Here is a 23,242-nt window from a genome sequence, read left to right as displayed (position 1 = left end):
TAATAATTTGCTTTTTCATCCTTTTTTTCTTGTACATGGACATTTTCTCACAGTAAATTCCATCTGATAATGTTTACCCACTTTATTTGCAGACTCTGTGTCCCCCTCACAACTTGTTAAACACCCATCAGTAGCAGATTTGTCAACAACACGCAGACTCTTCTAAGTATGTTTTTTTAAATACAGATTGTAAGACCCCAGCATTGATCCAAGTGGCACAATACTAGATACAGGGTACCAATTCAAAAAAGACCTGATATCCTGGTTTCTGTGAGCTACTCCTCAATCATGCCAATGTTTTGCCTCCAAAGCCATATACTCTCATCTTCTGGAGTAGTATTATGTGGTATCTTATCGAATGACACCTGGAAATCCAAATGAACATCTACAAGTTCCCTTTATGCACCTTGTTTGTTCTCTCCTCAAGGAATTCCAGCAAAGTTGTCAAATACAATTTCCCTTTCTCAAATCCAGGAGAGTTCAGCATCTTCATCCAATAAATTGAAAACAAACTGAAGACCAAATTCTCAAATCTTTATTTTAATTAAGTTGTACATTTAAATTGTACATTTTCAGAATCTCTACTTTCCTTCCTTCAAATCTTGAAATAGAATTAAGGTAGCTTTTAACTGTGTAAAAAAATTAATCTTTACAAATGATTTAAATCAAGCAGGAAAGTAAAATACCATTGAGCTCCTCAATGGTTGCTGTCTGTGTGGTCATCACTTTCTAATTTGGGCCGTATTGAAGTTAAAACCATTGAGTTTAAAGAAACGATAGCTAACTGAACTGGAGTTCAAAGGTATTTAAAAACCTTGAGGTTTAGATTTCCAGAACATTAAATAAAATACCAAAGTGATATCTAATGTTGGAGATTTTCTAAGCAGTATGGGCATTGCCCTGTGGAAATGATATTGAAGTTTATCAACACAGAGAAAATGCTGGAGGAACTCAACAGATTCGGGAGAATGTAGGGAGAGGCGATAAACAGTTAACATTTCAGGCTGAGACCCTTGATCCAGTCTGACAGAAAGTGGGAGAAACCATAATACGAAGATGGAGGGAGAAGTACAATAATTTGGAGTTCCTCTAGCATTTTGTGTGTGTTTCTCAATATTTCCAGCACCTGAAGAATTGCTTTTGTACTAAAATTTATCAAGATAGGACAGCTTCAGATATATGAAAATACAAATTTGAACATTTCTGATGGTTAGAAAGAGGATTGCAAGTCTGTTGTATTTATGATTTTGGAAGGATGGGACAGGGAAACAAAAGGCTGCTCCGAACTGGGGAAAAGGTATAATGGTGACAGTATTTTTAGCTGCAGCACCAAGGCACAACTACCTGTGACAGTGTGGGCTTCCTGCCAGTGCTCCAGTTTCCTCCTATATCTCAAAGTCAGAGATTCCTTGGCACTGCCACTTGTCAAGTCCTAGAACTAGAGGGCATTGATGAGAATGTTGGAAGAATAAAATGAGTTTAGGTTGGGTAGGCGCATGATAGTTGGCATGTACTTGATGGGATGAAGGACATGTTTACCATTCTGTATTACACCATGACTCTAAGACTGAAATGTAAACCATAATGAAGTGAGCAGCATTACTTATCTACAACTGCCTCCCAAAACTACATCTGAACAACATAGAAGGGATAATGACAAGGAAGTACATGGCAACTTGGGTTTTCCTTCTGATACCTGTACCATTGCTGTGTTAAGATCTGGTAATGCCAGTGTAGGCCTTCCTTCAATATATGGGCAAGAGGTTAGCTTAACTCCACTTTCTAAAGCACAATCATAACAGACAGTGCACATAGGTTCTTCCAGTGATGGCTATGTAATGTCCTGGTTCACATCTTTACAATTAAGCTGTAGATATTTCATTTAGCAGCTCAGTAAGAGCATGCCTATTCTGCTTTCAGCCTGCTTGGGTTATTGTTGAAGATAAGGGATGATATGGAATGTGTGCCAGCCAGTTGGCAGGTTCTCTTGGTGAGGGACAAAAAGATTGGGCTTGGGGCTTTTGTTCGAGAGGAGATGAAGGGAGAAAAAAATGGGGAGAACCGGTCGTAGCGTACAATCCAGTGGGAGACCTGTTTGTTCAAGATGGATTGTGAGCGACATTCAGAAAGTGGTTTGTGCTTTCACGTTGACTGAGCGCCCGGCGCGTGGGTGACAGAGAAGTTCAAGATGAGCTTCAGCTTGTGCATATTTGACTCTTTAACTAGAATGGGCCCTTCTCTTTTTGTTATTCTTGACTAACCCTTTAGTTAAGATTCATAAATATAATTCCTTTAATTGTACGCAGTGTACTTAAATTTGTTACACTGTTACCAACTTCTAACAGTGTAGCAAATTACACAGCACCCACACAAACCAGGGTTTGCGTTGGGACGAGCCCTCTCAATCTCACAAGTTTGGCAGGACTTGACAGCGTCTTCCCTAGACTTAGGCAGCCAGGGAAACCAGGGTGGTTCAGCTATATCCTGAGAATGTAACATTATTCAGAGAGCTGGAAACCATGTCAGTATTCCTCAATGGACAAATAGATAATGAATATGGCACATGAATATCATCAACATGTTGGCCCCAGTGCTCTGCAAATGATGCAGTTACTAAGTACTTGTAATATTTAACAACTTCTGATCGCTTTATGAAGTAATCTTTGTGTGTATTTAAACTACTTTCCAAAGTAGTGGTAGGCAGTAAAACAGAAAATGTGATCAGATGATACAATGGTCAAAGGGGTGGGTTGAAAGTCCTGTTTCTGTGCTATACAATTCTGTGACTGAGTAAATCAGCAAGAAAGGGGAAAGCATCAATCAATATATACTGGGGATGTGAATGTACTGGACACAGGCAGCTGACATTCCTGCAGAGGAATAGTCATAGCAGGATGGTGGCACTTGGTCAACCCAGTGACTGCAAGTTTTGGGGATATTAATAAAAGTCAACAGAAACTGGTTCCTCCATTCACCAGCCCTGAGTTTTCCACAATTCCCTTTCCAGTGCTCACAAACATCTAGAATCGCCATCCAGTGTTCCTGCATCCTGGGACCATCCCCAGTGTTTCCAAATCCAATGGTCTCTCTCCCAATGTGATCCCATCCCAGTGTAGCCTTCGGTCCTTTCAGATTCCAAGACACTCTTGCCACAATGCTCCCAGATCCCAGGACCCCTCTCCCACTCGCTCCAGACTCCAGGAGTTCCCATATAACTCTGGGAAACTGACTCGGTCCCTGTGTTACCTGAACCAAAGATCTGCTCGGTGCGAGATGTCGAGCATCTGATTGGCATCTCTTCAGTGTGAATGCGCTGGTGAGCCAGTAAATGGGAGGACCGAGTAAACCCTTTGCCACACACAGAGCAGGTGAAGGGCCTCTCCCCTGTGTGAGTCCGCTGGTGTCTCAGCAGGGTGGACGACTGAGTGAATCGCTTCCCACACATGGAGCAGGAGAATGGCCTTTCCCCTGCATGAACACGCTGGTGCCGCAGCTGGTTGGACATCTGGGTGAATCCCTTACCACAAACGGTGCACCGGAACGGCCGCTCCCCAGTGTGAATGTGCTGGTGTGTCAGAAGGTGGGAGGACTGAATGAATCCCTTCCCGCACACTGAGCAAGTGAACGGCCTCTCCCCGGTGTGGACGGGCCTGTGAGTCAACAGGTGAGACGAGCGGGTGAATCCCTTCCCACACACAGAGCAGCTGAAAAGCCTCTCGCCGGTGTGACTGCGCCGGTGAGTTTCCAGTTCCGACGGGTAGTTGAATCCCTTCCCACAGTCCCCACATTTGTATGGCTGCTGCCCTGTGTGACTGCGCATATGTATTGCCAGATTGGAAGATCGACTGAAGGTGCAGTCACAAACTGAGCATATGTACAGCTTCTCTGTGTTGTTTGCAGCAGTTTTATCTGCCATATTCCAAAGTCAATAGAAAACCGATCCTGGTGAATGAAGAGGCTGGAAGACCCTGATGTGATGCTCATCTGCAAATGTCTTGTAGACAAAAAAAGGAATAAAACTTTCTTTTAATGAACATCAAAAAACACCTGCAGGTATTGGAAGTCCAATAAATACAGAATGCTGGGAAAACCCAGCAGGTCAGACAGCAATTTTCGGTTGCGAAACAACGTTCATATTTCGGGTTTGAAGCCGTTTCTTCCAGTTGACAAAGGAAATGACCTGCATTTGGACACCAAAATGTTAGAATTTCACAGTCTGCAGATAACATAACAGTAGTAAGCAGTGAAAATAATAATAAAATGAGTAATGTGACGGGTGAAGTAAGAGGCATATTGATTTTGACCTGGAGCAGAAGGACTATTATTTAAATGATATCATTTTAAGTTTGTTATAGCCAGGGGCATTGTGGGAATAAGCTCCCACTGCCTATTAAATGTTTCCAATGGTGTGCACCTCAAATAGCCTCTGACAACCAAGTCCAGCTCCTGGCTTTTCACATGTGGCTTAGCTACTAAGCCTAGTGAAACAGTATCTACTGAGAGGAAAAGGGACAAAGGCAAGTTATTAGTGCATTGGGCAGTTGGGGCTGGCAGTCATCTAGGAGAAGGAAAACTCTGATCTCAAACCTCCTGATGTTATACCCACTCACAAGGAAGGCTTCAGGAGTAAACCCCGAGGGGAAAATCTGGAGCTGCAGTCCCTAAGGCAGTCTTACATTGAGTTCCTGCAGTGCTGCTGGTGCAAAATTGTATTGGTCTCCTGTTCCTTTGGGTTCATCAGATGTGTGGACTTTGCTACATCAGCAACAGCTTGCTCTCCATATAGTAGTGCCCAGGCTTGCATTTATAGACAGCAAGAACTAAGCATCCATGGTTAACCCTGCCCAAAGGAGGCCTCATTTTAAAAACGTTTCAGGATCTGTGGTTCCCAAGGCTCCAGGTACACATTAAGTTCACAGAACAAACTGGGAAGGCCATTCAACAGCCAACCATGGTGGAGATACCAAAAATAAAGTAAAAAAACTAACTATTTGCAAACCAGGGGATTTAAGGTGTCAAAGGTTACAGGGTGAAGGCAGGAGAATGGGATTGAGAGGAATAATAAAGTGGCCATGATGGAATTTCTGAGAAGACCTGATGGGCCGAAATGGCCTAATTCAACTCCTATGTTTTATGGGACAGAAGCAAGCTGGAAAGTTATTTGCCAAATGTTTAGTGTGTCAGAACACGTAGTGATTTTTGTCTGATTCATGGGAGATATTAAAGAGGAAAGTTATAGGTAGAAGCAGAACTGGACCGCAGTGGGAAGTTGGTGAGGGGAGTGTAGAAAGAAGGCACAGAGTGAAGGGTTGAACATAGTCAGGGCATATCAATGTAAGGAGGTATATCAATATAAGTATGTCAATGTAAGAGAGTGGGAGATAACCGGACAAAGATACAGGAGAGATGGGACGATAGGGAAAGAGCCCAGAAGAATCTTCGAGCAATCGGGAAACAGGAAGCAAGACAGAGAGAGTGAAAAGCCAGGACACGGGGAGTGAGTGAGCAAAACTACAGGATGGAAAAAGCCAGAGTGACCAAGGCAGTGAGAATGAGAAACAACTGAGATGAAGGCATGAGAGCCGTCCGACAGCAACTGCGAGAAAATAGCGAGAGAATGGAAAGAAAGACAGCAGGTGAGAGAAAGCAGGAGCAAAAGGCAGAATGTGAAAAGAGTGGCAACAAGTTAGAAGAATGAACCAGCAGTAGAGTGACAAAGGTGATGAGAAAGAAAGAGAGAATCAGAGCAAAAGTAGCATAGAGAGCATGAGTGAAGAGAATAGCAAGAATACAACAGTTGACTGAAAGAATGAGCATTATAGAGTGTTACTGAAATGAAAGAGAGAGAGAGATCACTGAAACTCCATCACAAAAGAGTGAGATTATAGGAGAGTCAGAGAGTGGTAACGAGATAATGAGAGACTCAGTGATAGGGGTTGGGACAGTGACACAAATTCGGTTCAAAGGTGTGTACAAGAGGGAGTGTGAGGAAGCAAAGGGTCTGGGCTCAAAGGTGAGGGAGAGTGTGAATGACAGATCGAGACAGGGACTGTAAGACAGGGACAAACAAGCAACTTTGTGCATTTAAGACTGAGCATGAGAAAGAAAAACAACTGTATGAGAGAAAATGAGAACTAAGAAAGGAGAAAGTTGGAAATGATAAAGTGAGAGAGACTGGGAAATGAGAGAGCAAGAGACGGAAATGAAAGAGTGAGAGAGAAATCAGAGGGCAAGAAAGTGGGAAAGGAGAGAGTGAGAGAGAGTGGGAAATGAGAAAGTAAGAGATCAAGAAATGAGAGGGCAAGAATGGGTAATGAGACAGCAAGAGAAAATGGGAAATGAGAGTGAGAGAGAGGGAAATGAGAGGGGGAGAATGAGAGAGCAAGAGAGAGTGGGAAATAGGGAGCGAGGGTAGAAAGAAATGAGAGAAGGAGAGAGAGAAATAAGTGAGAAGGAGGAAAGTGAGAGAACAAGAGAGAGAATAGGAAATGAGAGAGAAGATGAGAGTGAAAGAGGGAAATGACACAGCAAGAGAGAGAAATGAGAGAGCAAAGGAGAGGGAAATAAGGGAGTAAGAGTGGGTACTGAGAAAGTGAGAGAGTAGGAAACAAGATAGTGAGAGAGAAAGAAATGAGAGTCAGCAAGAGAATGGGGAATGAGATTCAGAGAGAGAGAAAAAGAGAGTGGCAAAGAGAGAGAAATGAGAGAGAAAGGGAGCGAAATGAGGGGCGACAGAGAAATGAGAGGACGAGAGAAGGAGAAATGAGAGCGCATGTGAGAAAGTGAGTGAGAAATGAGGCAGCAAAAGAGGGAAATGAAAGAGAGAGAAATGAGAGCATGAAAAAAATAGAAATACGAGAGCAAGAGTGACAAATAAGAGAGCAAAAGAGAATGAGTGGGAAATGAGTGAGAGAGAAGGAAATGAGCTAGAGAGGGAATTGAGAGAACAAGAGTGGGAAATGAGAGAGTGAAAATGGGAGTGAGAGATAGGGAAATGACGGAGTGTGACAGAGGGAAATAAGAGAGCAAGATAATGGGCATCAGTGAGAGAGTGGGAAATAAGATTCAAAGAGTGTGTAAAGTGTGAGAGAGAGTGAAAGAAGAACACAAGTGAGAGGGCACTGACTGAGCAAGAGGGAAATGAGGGACTGAGGGAGAAAGGAGCAAGAAAGATAGAGGGAAATGAGAGAGCAAGAGAATGGGAAATGAGATTCAAAGGCAGAGTGGGAAATGTGAGAGAGTGCAAACAGAGAGAGAAATGAGGGATTGAGAAGGGGAAATGAGGGCAAGGGAAATGAGAGAACGAATTAAGCAATAGAGGGGGAAGTGAGAGAGAGAAGGAAATGACAGAGTGTGAAAGAGAAATGAGCGAGCGAGCGACAGGAAAATGAGGGACAGAGAGAGAAATGAGGGAGTAAGAGAGAGGGAAATCAGAGGGAGAGTGGGAAATGAGAGAGCAAGAGATGGAGAAATGAGAGGGTGAGTGGAAAATGAATGAGAGAGAGAGAGAGTAAGGGAGGGTGGGAAATGGGAGGAAGTGGGAAATGAAACAGTAAATGAGAGTGAGAAAGAGGTAAATCAGTGAGTAAGAGAGTGGGAAATGAGAGAGTGTGTGTCAAAATAAGAGAGTGAGAGAGTTGGAAATGAGAGAGAGGGATAGTAGCAAACGAGAGAGTGGAAAATATGAGACTGAGAGGGAATGGGTATGAGAGAGTGAGAGAGTGGGAAATTAGAGAAAGAGTGGGAAATGAGAGAGTTGTAATGAGAGAGCGAGTGAGAGTGAATTGAGAGAGCGAGAGAGTGGGAGAGAGAGAGTGGGAACTTAGAGAGCTAGAGGGTCAGAGAGAGACAGAGTGGGAAATGAGAGAGCTAGAGAGTGGGAGAGAGACAGTGGGAAATGAGAGAGCTAGAGAGTGGGAGAGAGACAGAGTGGGAAATGAGAGAGCTACAGAGTGGGAGAGAGACAGTGGGAAATGAGAGAGTGGGAAATAGAGAGTGGCAGAGAGAGTGGGAAATGAGAAAGCGAAAGAGAAAGAGAGTGGGAAATGAGTACAGCAGAGTGAGAAATGTGTGTGAGAGGGAGAGAAAGAGGAGTGGAAAATGAGTGATTCTGAGAGTTGGAAATGAGAAAGAGTGTGGGAAATGAGAACAAGGGAGAATGGGGAAAGAAGAACAAGAGAGTGGGAAATGAGAGAGAGAGTGCAAAACAGGGAAATGACAAAAGGGAGAGAAAAATGAGAGTGAGAAAGGAGCAAATGAAAGAGCAAGAAAGAAGGAAATGAGAGCGAAAGAGAGTGGGAAATTAGAGACTGGTAAATGAGGGAGCTAGAGAGTGGGAAATAAGAGAGATTGGGAAAAGCAGAGAGCAAGAGAGTGTGGGAAATACAGGTGTCCCCCCTTTTACAAAGGTAGAGCATTCCTATGAATCCTTTCTTAAATCGAAGTGATGTAAAGCAAAGAACCATTAATTTAAATGGAAGAAATTTTTGTAAGAGCAAAAATCCTCTTTGTAATGCAAAAACAGGTTACTAATGTAGGTCTTTTGTAAAAGCGAACAGGTGTAAAGTGAACATTCCTAAAATGTAAAAAGAGAGTGGGAATGATAGTATTGGAAATTAGAGAGATTGGGAAATGAGACAGTTGTGACAGGGAAATGATACAGTGGTAAATGGGAGAGCGAGAGAGAAAGTGGAAAATGACAGAGAGTGAGAGATGTGAGAGCAGGAGAGAGAGAAATGAGAGTGTGAAATAAGGGAGCAAGAGAGTGGTAAAAGAGAGTGGGAAATGAGGGAATGAGAGAGAGTGGGAATAGAGAGAGTGAGAGACAGAAATGAGAGGGAGTGTGGGAAATAAAAGCAAAAGAAAAGGAAATGACAGAGCAACAGAGAGAAAAATTAGAGAGTGAGAGAAAGAGAAATGAGAGTGCAAGAGAAAGGGAGCAAAAGAGTAGGAAATGTGGGGTGAGAGAGGAAAATGAGAGTGAGAAAAGAGAGAGAAAACAGGAAAGAGAATGCCAAACAAGAGAGCGGGGATAAATGTGAAATATGAAAGAGGGAGAGAGTGTGGGAAATCAGAGTGAGTGAGTGGGAAATGAAAGAGAGAGAAAGTGGGAAATCAGAGAGAGAATCTGGGAAATGAGAGAATGATAGAGAATAGGAAGAGTGGGAAATGAGAGTGAGGGAAAGTGTGAAAAGCATAATTGAAAGAGTGGGAACTGAGAGAGTGTGGAAATGAGATAGCAAAAAACAGTGAGAAAAGAGAGACAGTGGGAACGAGACAGAGAAATGAGAGTGAGAGAAAGAAATCAGAAAGTGAGAGGCAGGGAAATGAGAGGGTGAAAGTGGAAATAAAAATGGGAGAGAGTGGGAACTGTGAGAACAAAAATGGAAAATGAGAGATAGAGATTGGGAAAAAGAGAGCAAGAAAGAGTGGCAAATGAGAGAGAGGAGGGAATCAGAGAGAGAGAGAATGGAAAATAAGAGAGCAAGAGAGTAAGAAATTAGAGAGATTGAGGAATGAGACAAAGATTTGGAAATGAGTGAGCAAGAGAGTTGGTAATGACTGAGTGTGAGAGAGTGGGAAATGAGAGAACAAAAGAGAATGGGAAATCAGATTGAGGAAGTGGGAAATGAGATTGAGAGAGAGACCGGGAAATGAGAGAGAGTGGAAAATATGATAGAAAAAGAGTGCGAACAAAGGGAGAGAGAAAGTTGGAAATGAGAGAGCGAGAGACAGAGAAGTGAGTGTGGGAAATAAAAACAGTGAAATTCAGGGAAAAGTCAAAGTGACAAAGGGAAAAATGAGAGCACAAGAGAAGGAGAAATGAGAGTGTGGGAGAGAGGAAAATGAGGGAGTGAGGGGGGAAATGAAGGAGGGAGAGAGGAAAATGAAAGAGAAAGTGGGAGTGCCAAATGAGAGAGTGAGGGAGAGTGTGAAATAAGAGAGAGACAGAGAGAAGCTGGGAAATGAGAGAGGGAGAGAGTGGGAGATAGAATTAGAAAGGGAAATGGGTGGGAAAATAATTGAGCAAGGGAAAGTGGTAAATATGAGAGCAAGAGATGGAAATAAGCGAGAGAGAAATGAGGGGGAGAGTGGGAAATGAGAGAGCAAAAGAGAATATGAGAGGGTGTGTGGGAAATGAGATAGAAAGACAGAGTGGGAAATGACAATGAAGGAATGAGAATTTTGAGGGAGAAAGTGGGAAATGAATGAGAGACTGTAGGGAATGAGTGAAAGATTGAGTAGGAACTCTGAGAGAGAGCAAGGGAGAGTGGAAAATCAGTGGGAAATGAGTGAGAGAGAGAGAGAGAGGAAATGGGAGAATAAGAGAGGGGGAAATTAGAGCAAGAAAGAGAAATGAGAGAGCAAGAGAGAAATAAGAGAGGGAGAGTGTGGGAAATGAGAGAGAGAGTGAGACTAGGATTGAGGGAGTGGCAAATCAGAGAGTGAGGAAGGGGGAAATGAGTAAGAGAAGGGGAAATAAGACCAGGATATAAGTGGCAAATCAGAGTGGGAGAGTTTGAAATGAGAGTGAGAAATAAAAATAAGAAAGAAACAGTGGGAACTGAGAGAGTGAGAGGGAGCAGGAAAAGAAAGAGAGTGGGAATTCAGACAGACAGAGAGAGAGAAATGAGAGAGAAAGTAAGTGGGAACTGAGAGAGAGGAAGACTAGGAAATGAGAGTGAGTGGCAAATGAGAAAGTGAGGGACTGGGAAATGAGAGAGCGAGAGAGAAGTAAATACGAGAGTGAGGTGGGAAATAAGACTGAGAGAGTGTAACAAAGATAGACTGGGAAATGAGAGTGAGGGAGTGAGAAATGAGTGAGAGAAAAAGACTAGAAAATGAGTGTGAGTAGCAAATGAGAAAGCAAGGGAGTGGTAAATGTAAGTGAAAGAGTGGGAAATAAGTGAGAGAGTGTAGAAAATGAGTGAGTAAGGTAGTGGGAAATGAGAGAGTGAAGGGGAGGGAAATGAGAGTGAGAAAGATGTAAATGAGTGAACAGGAAATGAAAGAGCAAGAAAGTGGGAAACGAGAGATATGGGGAAAAGTGGAGTGAGAGGGGGCAGAGTTAGAGAGGGAGAGAGAGTGAGAGGGGGCAGAGTTAGAGAGGGAGAGAGAGTGAGAGGGGGGAGAGAGAGAGTGAGAGATGGGGAGAGAGGGAGAGAGAGAGAAGGGGAGAAAGATATTGATTGATTCATTCATTGGGTAGAGAATTCCACAGATTCACCACTCTTGGGGAAAGCATTTCCCCCTCATCTCCGTCCTAAATTTACTCCCCCGAAACTTGAGGCTGTGTTCCTAGTTCTAGTCTCACCTATCGGTGGAAACAACTTTCCTGCACCTATCTTATCTATCCCTTTCATAATTTTATATGTTTCGATAAGATTTCCTCTCATCCTTCTGAATTACAGCGAGTGCAGTCCCAGGTTACTAAATCATTCCTCATAGTCTAATCACCTCATCTCTGGAATCAACCTGATGAACCTCCTCTGCACCCCCTCCAAAGCCAGTATATACCTTCCTCACGTCAGGAGACCAGAACTGCACACAGGACTCCAGGTGCAGCCTCACCAGGACCCTGTACAGTTGCAGAATAGCCTCCCTGCTCTTAAGTTCAATCCCTCTAACAATGAAGACCAACATTCCATCTGCCTTCTTGATAGCCTGCTGCACCTGCAAACCAACATTTTGTGACTCATGCACAAGCACTCCCAAGTCCCTCTGCACAGCAGCATGCTGCAATTTCTTACCATTTAAATAATAGTGTGATCTTCCATTTTTCCTTCCGAAGTGGATGACCTTGCATTTGCCAACATCGTACTCTATCTGCAAGATCCTTGCCCCTCATTTAACCTATCTCTATCTCTCTGCAGACTTTCTGTATCCTTGACACAATTTGCTTTTCCACCCAATTTAGTATCATCAGCAATCTAAGATGTACTATATTGTGAATAGTTGTAGGCTCAGCATGACCCCTGTGGCACACCGGTACCACTGATTGCCATCCAGAGATACACTCATATATCCCAACTCTCTGCTTTCTATTGGTGAACCAATCCTCTATCCATGCTAACATATTACCCCCAATTCTTATGTGTATGTCTTTTTATGTGACATCTTATCGAACATCTTCTGGTAATCTAAGGAAGTAATGTCCATCTGTTCCCCTCTACCTACTGCGCTTGTTGTATACTCAAAGAGCTCCAGTACGTTTGTCAAACAAACTTTTGAATGGATAGATTCTTTCCTGAACCTGTTCTGTGTCTTCATGATGCATCCACTTCTTTCTAGATGTATTTTTCTTCCGTATTTCTTCTGTAATGATAACTTCAAGCATTTTCCGAACTACAGATGTTGAACTAACTGGCCTATAGTTAACTGCTTTTTTCCCTCAGGTTCCCATAGATATTTCATTTTTCACTCTTAACCTATGACCTCTAGTTCTAGTCTCACTCAATCTCAGTTAAAAAGCCTGCTTGCATTTGCCCTATCAGTAACACTCACAATTTTGTATAACTCTAACAAATCTCCCCTCATTTCACTAAACTCCATGGAATAAATTTCCAACCTATTCAACCTTTCCCTATCTCAGGGCCTCAAGTTTTGGCAAGATTGGAAATGTTTTATCTATAATCTTTCAATTTAATTGATACCTTTCCTGTAGATAGGTGACCAGAAACACACACAGTACTCCAAATTTGGCCTCACCAATGTCTTATTCAACTTCAAAATAACATCCCAACTCATACACTCAATACACTGATTCATGACGACCAATGTACCATAAGCTCTGTATCTAACTTTGATGCCACTTTTAAGGAATTATGATTCATATTCCAGAGAGACTTTTGGGGAGGGAGTGGAACAGAGCATGGGGCAAATATAAGAGCAAGACAGAAGAACAAAATAAAAGATTATAAGTGTGAAAGTGAGTCTGAAAAAGACTAAAGGAGGGAGATGCAACACGAATGCAAGAGTGAGCTGCTTTGCCTGCACAGCAAGACTGAAGGACAATGAAAGAAGCAAAGAATCACCCCAAGAATGTGAGAGAAGAGTGCTGGAGAGTGAGTGCATCTGGCAATGGGAGTGAGGGGAAGCTAGAGCAAGAATTCAAGAGCAAGCTACAGTGAGAATCTGTGACGAAGAGGTAACACAAGAGTGTGGGAGTGAGTGGGACTGAGGAGAAGCGGGAACAACAGACTAGCACGGCAAAAGGGGCTAAGACCGCATGAGAAATCAAGAATGTTGAAAGTGAGAAGGTGTTGCAATGATAGGATGAGAAGAGTAGGAGAGCGAGTGGGACTGTGAGGGGATCTGTAAACAATGGAGCAAACAGGCTTTAGTGTGAGACAACGTGTGGAGCTAGAGAAAAGGCATGAGAGGCCAATGTGAGTATTGAGGGAGCAAGAGAGGGTGGACAGCTAGTGCCAAACAGTAAAAAAAAAGTGCGTCAGAAAAGAGAAACAGATCGAGAAATCAAGAGGATATGAGTGTGAGAAAGCAACAGTGAGACAGGGAGAGTGAGTGGAGCTGGACGTGTGCGAAGGGAGAGACAATGAAAGGGGGGAGAGGGGATGGAACAGGGTTAGAGGGGGAAATGAGGGGGAGGGGAGGAACGGGGATGGGGAGAGGGTAGTGGTGAGGGGTGATGAGGAGGGTGAGGGGGAGAGGGAGAGAGAAGCAGATGAGTGGTGCAACTGGGAATGTGAAATTGAGAGGAAGCAACAGCAAGAATATGAAAGGGAGCTGCGGTGAGAAGACAGCGGATACTAGAAGTGAAAGGAGCAGAGATGGTGGAGCAAGGGGGAGAACAGCATTGGGGGAGGGGAACAGCCAAGTGAGGGGGAGAGGAAATGAAAGAGTGAGGGGAAGTGGGAACAAAAGAGTGAGGAAGAGCAGGAGGAAAGAGTGAGGGGGAGCAGAAATAAAGATAAGCAGGACTGAGAGAGCAAGAGGGTGAGTAGAAAAGAGGGAGAGATGGAGTGTGGGAATGATGGAGCAAGGGGTACCAGGAATGGTGGAGTGAGGGAATATGGGACCAGGGGAGAGGAAGGGGGGAGGGAAGAAGTGACGGAGGAATGGGGGGAAGGGGGGAGAGTGAGGGCAAGGGAGGGTGGGTGGGAGAGGGCGGGATGTTGAGGGATGGTGCAAGGGAGGAGAGGAACAGGAATGAAGGGGAGGGGCATGGGGAAGGAGAGAGGAAGAGGCAAGGGGAAAGGGGGAAAGGTAATGGAAGGGAAGGGGAAGGGAGCAAAGGGAGGGTGAAGGATTGGAAGAGGGGTGAAGGGTAAGTATGTGGAGATAGGAGGGGAAAGGGAGGGTTGAGAGTGGTGGAGAGGGATGGGTCGGAAGAGGTAGGGCCATGGAGGGGTGGGAGAAGGGGAAGAGGAAATGGGAGTGATGGGGAAATGTAAGGGGATTGGAGGAAAAGGGGTGAAAGGAGGAAGGGGAAGGGGAGAGAAAAGAAATAGAAGAGGAAGTGCAGAGGAAAGGGAAGTGGAATGAAAGGTAAATGGGAAAGGAAGAGGGAAGGAAGGTGGAATAGTGAACAAGAGAGGAGGGGGAAGGGGAGAGGAGGAGGGAAGGGGAAGTGGAAGGAGAGGGAAAAGTGGAGAGGAAGGGGCGGGTAGAGGAAGATGGGGGAGGGGAGATGGGAGAGGAAGGATAGGGGAAGGGAAGGGGAGGAGGAGGGGAAGGGAGAATGGGGAATGGCAGGGGGAAGAGAAAGTGGAAGGGAATGGGAGGGTGAAGGCGAAGAGGAAAGGGAAGTGGAAGGGGTTGGAAGGGGGAAGGGGATGGGGCAGGGAGGGGGAAGGGAAAGGTGGTAGAGAAGGGGAGGGGAAGAGGAAGGGTGGGGATGAGGGGGGGGAGGGGAGGGGAAGGAGGGTGGGGGAAGGGGAAAGGGAGGGGAAAGGGGAAGGGGTAGGGGAGAGGAGGGGGAAGGGTAGAGGAGGGGGAAGGGAGAGGAAGGGCAAGGAGAGGGGTAGGGGATGGAGCGAGGAGGAGGGAGGAGATTGGAGGGGATGGGGGAAGTTGTAGGGAGGGAGACGGGGAGATGTTGGAAAGAGGGTTTTTCTCTTCAACAATGGGCCAATATCAGTCACCTGCCAATTTTCTGGAATATCACCAGTGGGTAATGACAAAGAAAATAACTCTGCAAGGATTAAGGTCCACTGGGATTTCTTTCCACGTCTATAAGTTTTGGGGATGCACTCGGTTAGATGGAAGGCATTTGCTCACCTTAATATGCTTCCCAGTTGTGGACATCCTCTTCCCCATCAAATGCATATGATCCAAGACCTCACTGCATATTCCCTTATTTCTTTGGCATCCATGATATTCTCTTTGGTAAACAGCGAGAGAAACAGACATCACTAATCTCAGCCAACTCCTGTTGCTCCACACGGACAGTTCTGTTGGCCTTTATAAAGAACTATCTCTCCTTGGTCTTTCCTTTAATGTTCATATTATTGAAAAAGCTGTTGGGTTTATTCCTAACTATTTCATCTCATCATATCCATATCATACCTATTTTTGCCCTCTTGGTTTCCTTCTTAAACCTGGTCTTAAGGTCTTTATATTTGTTGAATTATTCATTTTCCCCAGCTGCCTAAACTTGATGTATGATTTTTTTTTCTCTTAAACATCCTCGGTATCTCTTGGCAGCCAGGGTCCTCTCCACTTGGTGTACTTTCATCCTGAATAATTGGTTCCTTTATCTATTGTGTGAGGAAACTGTCCTTGATGCATTACATAAATTCTGCCCCATCCAGGCCCTTCGAACTCTGGGTGACCCAGCCAATTCAGGGAAAATTGAAATCTTGCACTCGCAGTACACTGCTATCCTAACAACTCTGTGCTATTTCACAGATACAGTAACTATTCCAGTTTCCACTGACTGTTGAGGGGTCTATATAACCATACCAATGGGAACACTCCCTTCTTATTTGTAAGATCTACCCCAATAGTCTTAATAATGGTCTCTTTAGCACTGCTGTTCTGCCCAGGCAACCCTTACTTGTTCCTCTCTCAGACCTAAAGCATCAATATCCCAGAACAGTGAGCTGCCAGCCCTGCTCTTCTCTCAAATACTGGTCACAGTATTCCATTCTGTAGAAGCAATCCATGCTCTCAGTTTACTCACCTTCCTTGTTCAGCTATGTGCATTTTAATAGATGCAACAATAGACAATTGGTGCAGAAGTAGACCATTTGGCCCTTTGAGCCTGCACCGCCATTCTGAGATCATGGCTGATCATCTACTATCAATACCCGGTTCCTGCCTTGTCTCCATATCCCTCGATTCCCCTATCCATAAGATACGTATCTAGCTCCTTCTTGAAAGCATCCAGAGAATTGGCCTCCACTACCTTCCGAGGCAGTGCATTCCACACCCCCACAACTATCTGGGAGAAGTTGTTTTTCATTAACTCTGTCCTAAATGACCCACCCCTTATTCTCAAACCATGCCCTCTGGTACTGGACTCTCCCAGCATCTGGAACATATTTCCTGCCTCTATCTTGTCCAATCCCTTAATAATCTTATATGTTTCAATCAGATCCCCTCTAAATCTCCTTAATTCCAGCAAGTACAAGCCCAGTCTCTCTAACCTCTCTGCGTACACAGTCCAGACATCCCAAGAATTAACCTTGTGAATCTACGCTGTACTTCCTCTACAGCCAGGATGTCGTTCCTTAACCCTGGAGACCAAAACTGTACACAATACTCCAGGTGTGGTCTCACCAAGGCTCTGTACAAATGCAAGAGGATTTCCTTGCTCTTGTACTCAATTCCCTTTGTAATAAAGGCCAATATTCCATTAGCCTTCTTCACTGCCTGCTGCACTTGCTCATTCACCTTCAGTGACTGATGAACAAGGACTCCTAGATCTCTTTGTATTTCTCACTTACCCAACTCTACACCATTCAGATAATAATCTGCCTTCCTGTTCTTACTCCCAAAGTGGATAACCTCATACTTAATCACATTAAACGTCATCTGCCAAGTATCTGCCCACTCACTCAGCCTTTCCAAGTCATCCTGAATTCCCTTGACATCACATGTCACACTGCCACCCAGCTTAGTATCATTCTCAATGCCTTCATCTAAATCATTGATGGAAATCATAAACAGCTGTGGTCCCAATACCGAGCCCTGTGCCACCCCACTGGTCACCGCCTGCCATTCTGAGAAACACCCATTCACCGCTACCCTTTGCTTTCTATCTGCCAACCAGTTTTCGATCCATGTCAGTATCTTCCCCCCAATGCCATGAGCTCTGATTTTACCCACCAATCTCCTAAGTGGGACCTTATCAAATGCCTTCTGAAAATCGAGGTACACTACATCCACTGGATCTCCCCCGTCTACCTTCCTGGTTACATCCTCAAAAAACTCCAACAGATTAGTCAAGCATGATTTGCCCTTGGTAAATCCATGCTGGCTCGGCCCAATCCTATCACTGCTATCTAGATATGCCACTATTTAATCCTTATTAATGGACTCTAGCATCTTCCCCACCACCGATGTCAGGCTGACAGGTCGATAGTTCTCGTTTTTCTCCCTCCCTCCTTTCTTAAAAAGTGGGATAACATTAGCTATTCTCCAATCCTCAGGAACTGATCCTGAATCTAAGGAACATTGGAAAATGATTACCAATGCATCTGCAATTTCCAGGGCCACCTCCTTTAGTATCTTAGGATGCAGACCATCTGGACCTGGGGATTTGTCAGCCTTCAGTCCCATCAGTCTACTCATCACCGGTTCCTTCCTAATGGCAATCTGTTTCATTTCCTCTGTACCCTATTTCCTTGCCCCATCCATACATCTGGGAGATTGCTTGGGTCTTCCTTAGTGAAAACAGATCTAAAGTACTCATTAAATTCTTCTGCCATTTCTCTGTTTCCCATAACAATTTCACCCAATTCATTCTTCAAGGGCCCAACATTGTTCTTAACTATCTTCTTTCTCTTCACATATCTAAAAAAGCTTTTGCTATCTTGCTTTATATTCCTGGCTAGCTTCCGTTCGTACCTAATTTTTTCTCCCCCTATTGCCTTTATAGTTAAGTTCTGCTGTTCCTTAAAAACTTCCCAATCATCTGTCCTCCCACTCACCTTAGCTCTGTCATAATTCATTTTGTTTAATGCTATGCAATCCCTGTCTTCCTTTGTCAACCACTGTGACCCCTTTCCCCCCTTTGAATCCTTCCTTCTCTGGGGGATGAACTGATTTTGCACCTTGTGCATTATTCCCAAGAATACCTGCCATTGCTGTTCCACTGTCTTTTCTGCTAGGCTATCCGTCCAGTCAACTTTGGGCAGCTCCTCCCTCATGGCTCCATAGTTTCCCCTGCTCAACTGCAACACTGACACCTCCGAGCTGCCCTTATCTTTCTCAAATTGCAGATAAAAACTGACCATATTATGATCACTACTTCCTAATGGCTCCTTTACTTCAAGATTGCTTATCAAATCCTGTTCATTACATAACACTAAATCCAGAATAGTCTTGTCCCTGGTTGGCTCTCGTACAAGCTGTTCCAAGAATGCATCCCATAGGCACTCTACAAACTCCCTATCCTGTGGTCCAACACCAACCTGATTCTCCCAGTTCACTTGCATGTTGAAAATCCCCCATAACTACTGCGACATTACCTTTGCCACATGCCAATGTTAACTCCCTATTCAACTTGCACCCAATATCCATGCTACCATTTTGTGGCCAGTAGATAACACCCATTTGGGTCCTTTTGCCCTTACTGTTCCTCAGTTCTATCCACACAGACTCTACTTCTCCTGACCCTCTGTCCCCCCTTGCAAAGGACTGAATCTCATTCCTCCCGATAGGGCCACCCCACCCCCTCTGCCCACATTTCTGTCCCTACGATAGCACGTATACCCTTGTACATTCATTTCCCAGGTCTGATCTCCCTGCAGCCATGTCTCCATTATCCCAACAACATCATAGTTACCCATTCGTACCTGAGCTTCAAGCTCATGCACCTTATTTCTGACACTTCGTGCATTCAGATATAGAATTTTTAACCAATTTCTCCTCTCTCTGTTTGAATTGCTGCCTATTGTGCTTAACCCAGCTCCCTGAACTCCCATCGGGCTATACTCCCCTTGAATTTTGTTGTCCTTCCTAAATTTACTTATTCTTTCAACACATTTAACTTCATGTTCCGTCAGACCATCCCTCTGTACATGTGTCCTCCTTATCACTTGTTCCGCCTCACCTTTCTCTACTACACACTTAATATTCCGGAACCGTGTAGTCCCCACCTGTCCTTTATTCTTCCTCTCGCTATCCTCTCTCACATTCTGGATCCCTGCCCCCTGCAAATTTAGTTTAAACCCCCCCCCCCCCAAGAATTACTAGCAAACTTCCCTGCAAGAATGTTAGTACCGCTCCAGTTCAGGTGTAAACCTTCCCTTCAGCACAGATCCCACCTTCCCTGGAACAAAGCCCAATTATCTACAAACCTGAAGCCCTCCCTCCTGCACCATCCTCTCAGCCACGTATTAATTTTTATAATCTTTCTGTTACTTGCCTCACTCGCACGTGGCACAGGTAGCAATCCTGAGATTGTTACCCTGGAGGTCCTGCTCTTCAGCTTCGCACCTAACTCCCTGAACTCCCTACACAGGACCTCTTCACTCATCCTACCCACGTCATTGGTCCCTACATGAACCACAACATCTGGATTCTTGCCCTCCCTCTCGAGAATAATCTGCACCCGATCTGAGATGTCTCGGACCCCGGCACCAGGGGAGCAACATACCATCCGCGACTCCCGATCTTCCCCACAAAATCTCCTATCCGCCCCCCTGACTATAGAATCCCGTCAATATTATGATCCAATAAGCTGAATCCTTGTCCCCTGCATCAGTTCTTCAGAGCATGATTAGTTGCCAAATCTATAAAACTGGTGACATCCAGTGAGGTCATGTGCTTAGAAATGAGATGGGATTGTACTTTCGACCCCTCTGAAGTTGAATTATGGTAAGTGGGAATTGGAAACGTTAATAGCCAAGAACATTGCAGGTAGCTGTAGAAATAATAGGGTTGTGATACCAGGTGACTTTAATTCTTCTAAAGTTAATTGGACTGCCATTGTGCTAAAGGATTGGATAGAGCACAGTGTGGCCAGGAAAGATTTCTCAAGCAGTAAATGTATGACCCTAATAGTTGTAATACGTATAGTTAAGGAAAATGTTAGGTCTGCTCTATAATTTAAAGTCTTAACTTGGTGCAAGGTTAATTTTGATGGTATTCAACAGGAACAAAGGATGATTGGTAAAGTCATGCAGAAGGTTTATTAACCGTGAAGGTGGTGACAACACAATCTCCATCTCCTGAGAAATTAGGCGAAGAATGGAGGATAGAATTTAGCCCAGATAAGTGCAAAGTAAATATTTTGGGAAATATGTGCAGGGTAGGACAAATGCAGTAAATGATAGGTCCCTGTGGAGTGTTGTTGAACAGAGAGACAGGTACATATGCAAAGTTGAGCAGAAATTTAGACGGTAGAAAACGGTTCAGTACAGGCAAATGGGACCAGCTAATGCAGACAACTTGGTCAGCATGGACGAGGAGGGTCAATGAGCCAGTTTCTATGTTCCGCGGTTGAGGACGCAGGATGAGGGTAAATGGACGTGGAGTTGAGGGATTGTCAGGGGAAGAAGTGCAAAGGTGATGAGATTAAGAGGTGGTTATGCACCGGTGGAAATTGGAGGATGGATTCAAGGGTTCGCTAAGGGAGCACTGAATCATTGAACTGAGAGCTGATGGTGGGAGATGTGCCTGGGGTGAGGGTATTTGGGATAGCACACGGGGCGCTGATGCTGGGATGGTGGTTGCAGAGGGGTCGTTGGGATAATGCTAGAGTTGTTGCTAGGGGTATGTGAGGTTTTGGAGGCGTGGTGGGATGTGGAGATGAGAATGAGGGTCAGCTGGTGTTGCGGCTGTCCACAGGGTGGCAGTGACCGGATAAGCAGTAAGCGATGCTGGGAGATGCTAATGGAGGAGTTCATAGGATGGAGTGGTCGGTTCGTTGGGATATAACCGGGAGGAGGTGATTAAGGACGGCGACATAAACTCACCTCCACTCCGCTTCGTGCAGGACAATCGGAGGCAGGACATCCGTTTCTCAAAGCCGCGCTCCGTCTGGCCGACATTAGGTCCGCCTACGTACATTCTAACCAATCAAACCATAGCACAAGGTGGAATCATCCGTCAATCAACAACGGGAAAGCGTGAGAATGGAAGAAAACAACGGCGCCGAGGGGAATGAAAAGAGCAGCAAGAGAAAGAGATTTGGGAGACTCAGTAAAATCATGTGGGGCGGGGTGGAAGAGAGATTTTAAAAAATCAGTAAGTGGAGACTGTGAATTGGGCAGAAATGATTTGGAAAGGGAAACGAGGTTTGGCAAGGAGAGGAATGTAGCAACACCAGGAAGGATGAAAGTGGAGAAAAAGTAGACGGTAGTGAAGAAAGCTCAGAAAGTGAGGGAATGATGCACAGTCAAAGAGGTGGAGAAAAGGAGAGAAAGACGAGTGTGAGAGGGAGAAGACTCAAAAAGGGTAGAGTGAGTGAAGAAGGGAGACAAAGGCGGGAGCAACAGCGGAGCGGAGTGAAGGTGAAAAATACCTAAGAGTAATTATGGAACAGGAAATTCAAGAAAAGAATGAGAAACGAGGAATTGCAAATGAACATCAATGGCTGGAAAATATTGCCAATTATTAATAGATAAAATGGTTGAAAGCGTAACATAATTTCAGAATCATATTACTGTATGTATACTTTGTTTTGCGGGACCCAATTTAGGCAATTAGCTTGGCTCTAAGAAAAAGAGTTATGTTTAAGTAGATCATAATGTATTAAAGATGCAACAAGCAAGTCAGATAGAAATTCAAACTTGGATTTCTGAGAATAGGTTACCGAACCAAGTAGGGGCCAAAAGTAGGCAGTACATTAGTATGACTGGGGGCAAGTTAAAGTATGTTTAGTTGAAGGCCACTGGCATTTACAATCTATATCATTTTTATTGAAGAGACCAATTGTAATTGCATAAGTCAATTGACCCTCAAAGTTGTGTTGAACTAATTAAACCAGTAACTAAATGCTGAAAAAAAAACTAATCCCTTCAGCCAACTCAAGGTGCATATCCCTCATTCTCTGCTCATTCATGTGACCAAGAAACATTTTAACACTTCTATTACATTTGCCTCCACTAACACCCACGTTCCAGATAACTACCATCCTCTATGTAAACTAAAACATGCCCTGTTCATCTCTTGAAAGTTATTCACCTCACTTGAAATACAAGCCCAATTGTGTTCAGCATGTCAACGCTGGGAAAAAGATACTGTCCATCAGCACTACGCCTTTCATCATCTTATAAACATCCATCACATCTGCTCTTGGGCTCTGTGGCTCCAGAGAAAGCAACCCAAGCTGGCCAGCCCTGCCTTGTAGCGCTTGATCTACAATGCAGGTAGTGTCTTTCTAAAGTTCATAATACTCTTCTGTACTCTCTCCACAACTCTTATATACTTCTTATAGTGGGACAACCCAAATTGAATATAATACTCTATTATCCTGACCAGAATTTGATGAAGTAAAAATAGGACCTCCTGATTCTTGAGTTCAGTCAGTGTCTTAGCTACATCTTCTTTACACTCTATGAATTAGTGCAGCTACTTCCTGGGAGCTAACAACTTGGACCCCAAAATCCCTATGTACATCAACACAGTTAAAAATCTGCATACCATTGCCTTACATTTGATCTCTTACACACATCACATGCTACTAGTTTAAACTCCACCTGTCATTTCCTCATTTATATCTGGAACTGATAGATATCACAATATCCTTTGGCAATCTGGTACACTATCCAAAGCATCACCAAGCTTTGCAAACTTACTAACCCATTTGTCCTAGCCATCCATGTCATTTGTATCAATGGTTTAGATGAGACTATTCCAGACATGGTATGTTAGTTTAAAGGTGACACTAAAATAGTTGGGAACAGTGCCAGTGAAGATGGCTATCATGAGCTTAGAATGTGACAGAGCTAATGCAGATAAATAGAACTAGTATAGTTTTGGGTACAATAGTTAATATGGACAGGGTGGGCCAAGAGGCCTGTACCTGTGTTGTCTGAATCTCAGTCCATAAATGCCTTCCTCCACAAACAGCCTACCATTTTGGTCTATCCTGTCTACTCATACCCCA

The 23,242-nt window shown here is 44.2% G+C and overlaps 1 protein-coding gene across 3 annotated transcripts; it reads right to left on the bottom strand.

Annotated features, from left to right (window-relative positions):
- Nucleotides 1-529: 529 nt before the first annotated feature.
- Nucleotides 530-21,765, bottom strand: LOC132381823 (zinc finger protein 239-like). Of its 3 annotated transcripts, XM_059951440.1 has the most exons (3): nt 21,108-21,765; nt 15,241-15,343; nt 530-4,180 (listed from the first exon to the last, which is right to left on the bottom strand). In XM_059951440.1, the coding sequence occupies exon 3, from the start codon at nt 3,914-3,916 to the stop codon at nt 3,011-3,013; it is 906 nt and encodes a 301-aa protein (XP_059807423.1). In that variant the 5' UTR covers nt 3,917-4,180; nt 15,241-15,343; nt 21,108-21,765; the 3' UTR covers nt 530-3,010. The 3 variants fall into 3 exon arrangements, with proteins under 3 accessions (XP_059807423.1, XP_059807424.1, XP_059807422.1); XM_059951441.1 differs by lacking the exon at nt 15,241-15,343; XM_059951439.1 differs by lacking the exon at nt 21,108-21,765 and having other exon boundaries at nt 15,241-15,955.
- Nucleotides 21,766-23,242: the final 1,477 nt, after the last annotated feature.

This window comes from Hypanus sabinus, chromosome 26 (genome assembly GCF_030144855.1).
Source record: "Hypanus sabinus isolate sHypSab1 chromosome 26, sHypSab1.hap1, whole genome shotgun sequence".
In the NCBI taxonomy this organism is placed as follows: Eukaryota; Metazoa; Chordata; class Chondrichthyes; order Myliobatiformes; family Dasyatidae; genus Hypanus; species Hypanus sabinus.
Note: the sequence above shows the minus strand (reverse complement) of the source record. Positions and strands in the feature narration are given on the sequence as shown.

Excerpts from the sequence above, each read along its gene's own strand:
- LOC132381823 (XM_059951440.1), bottom strand. The coding sequence starts at position 3,916 with ATGGCAGATAAAACTGCTGCAAACAACACAGAGAAGCTGTACATATGC.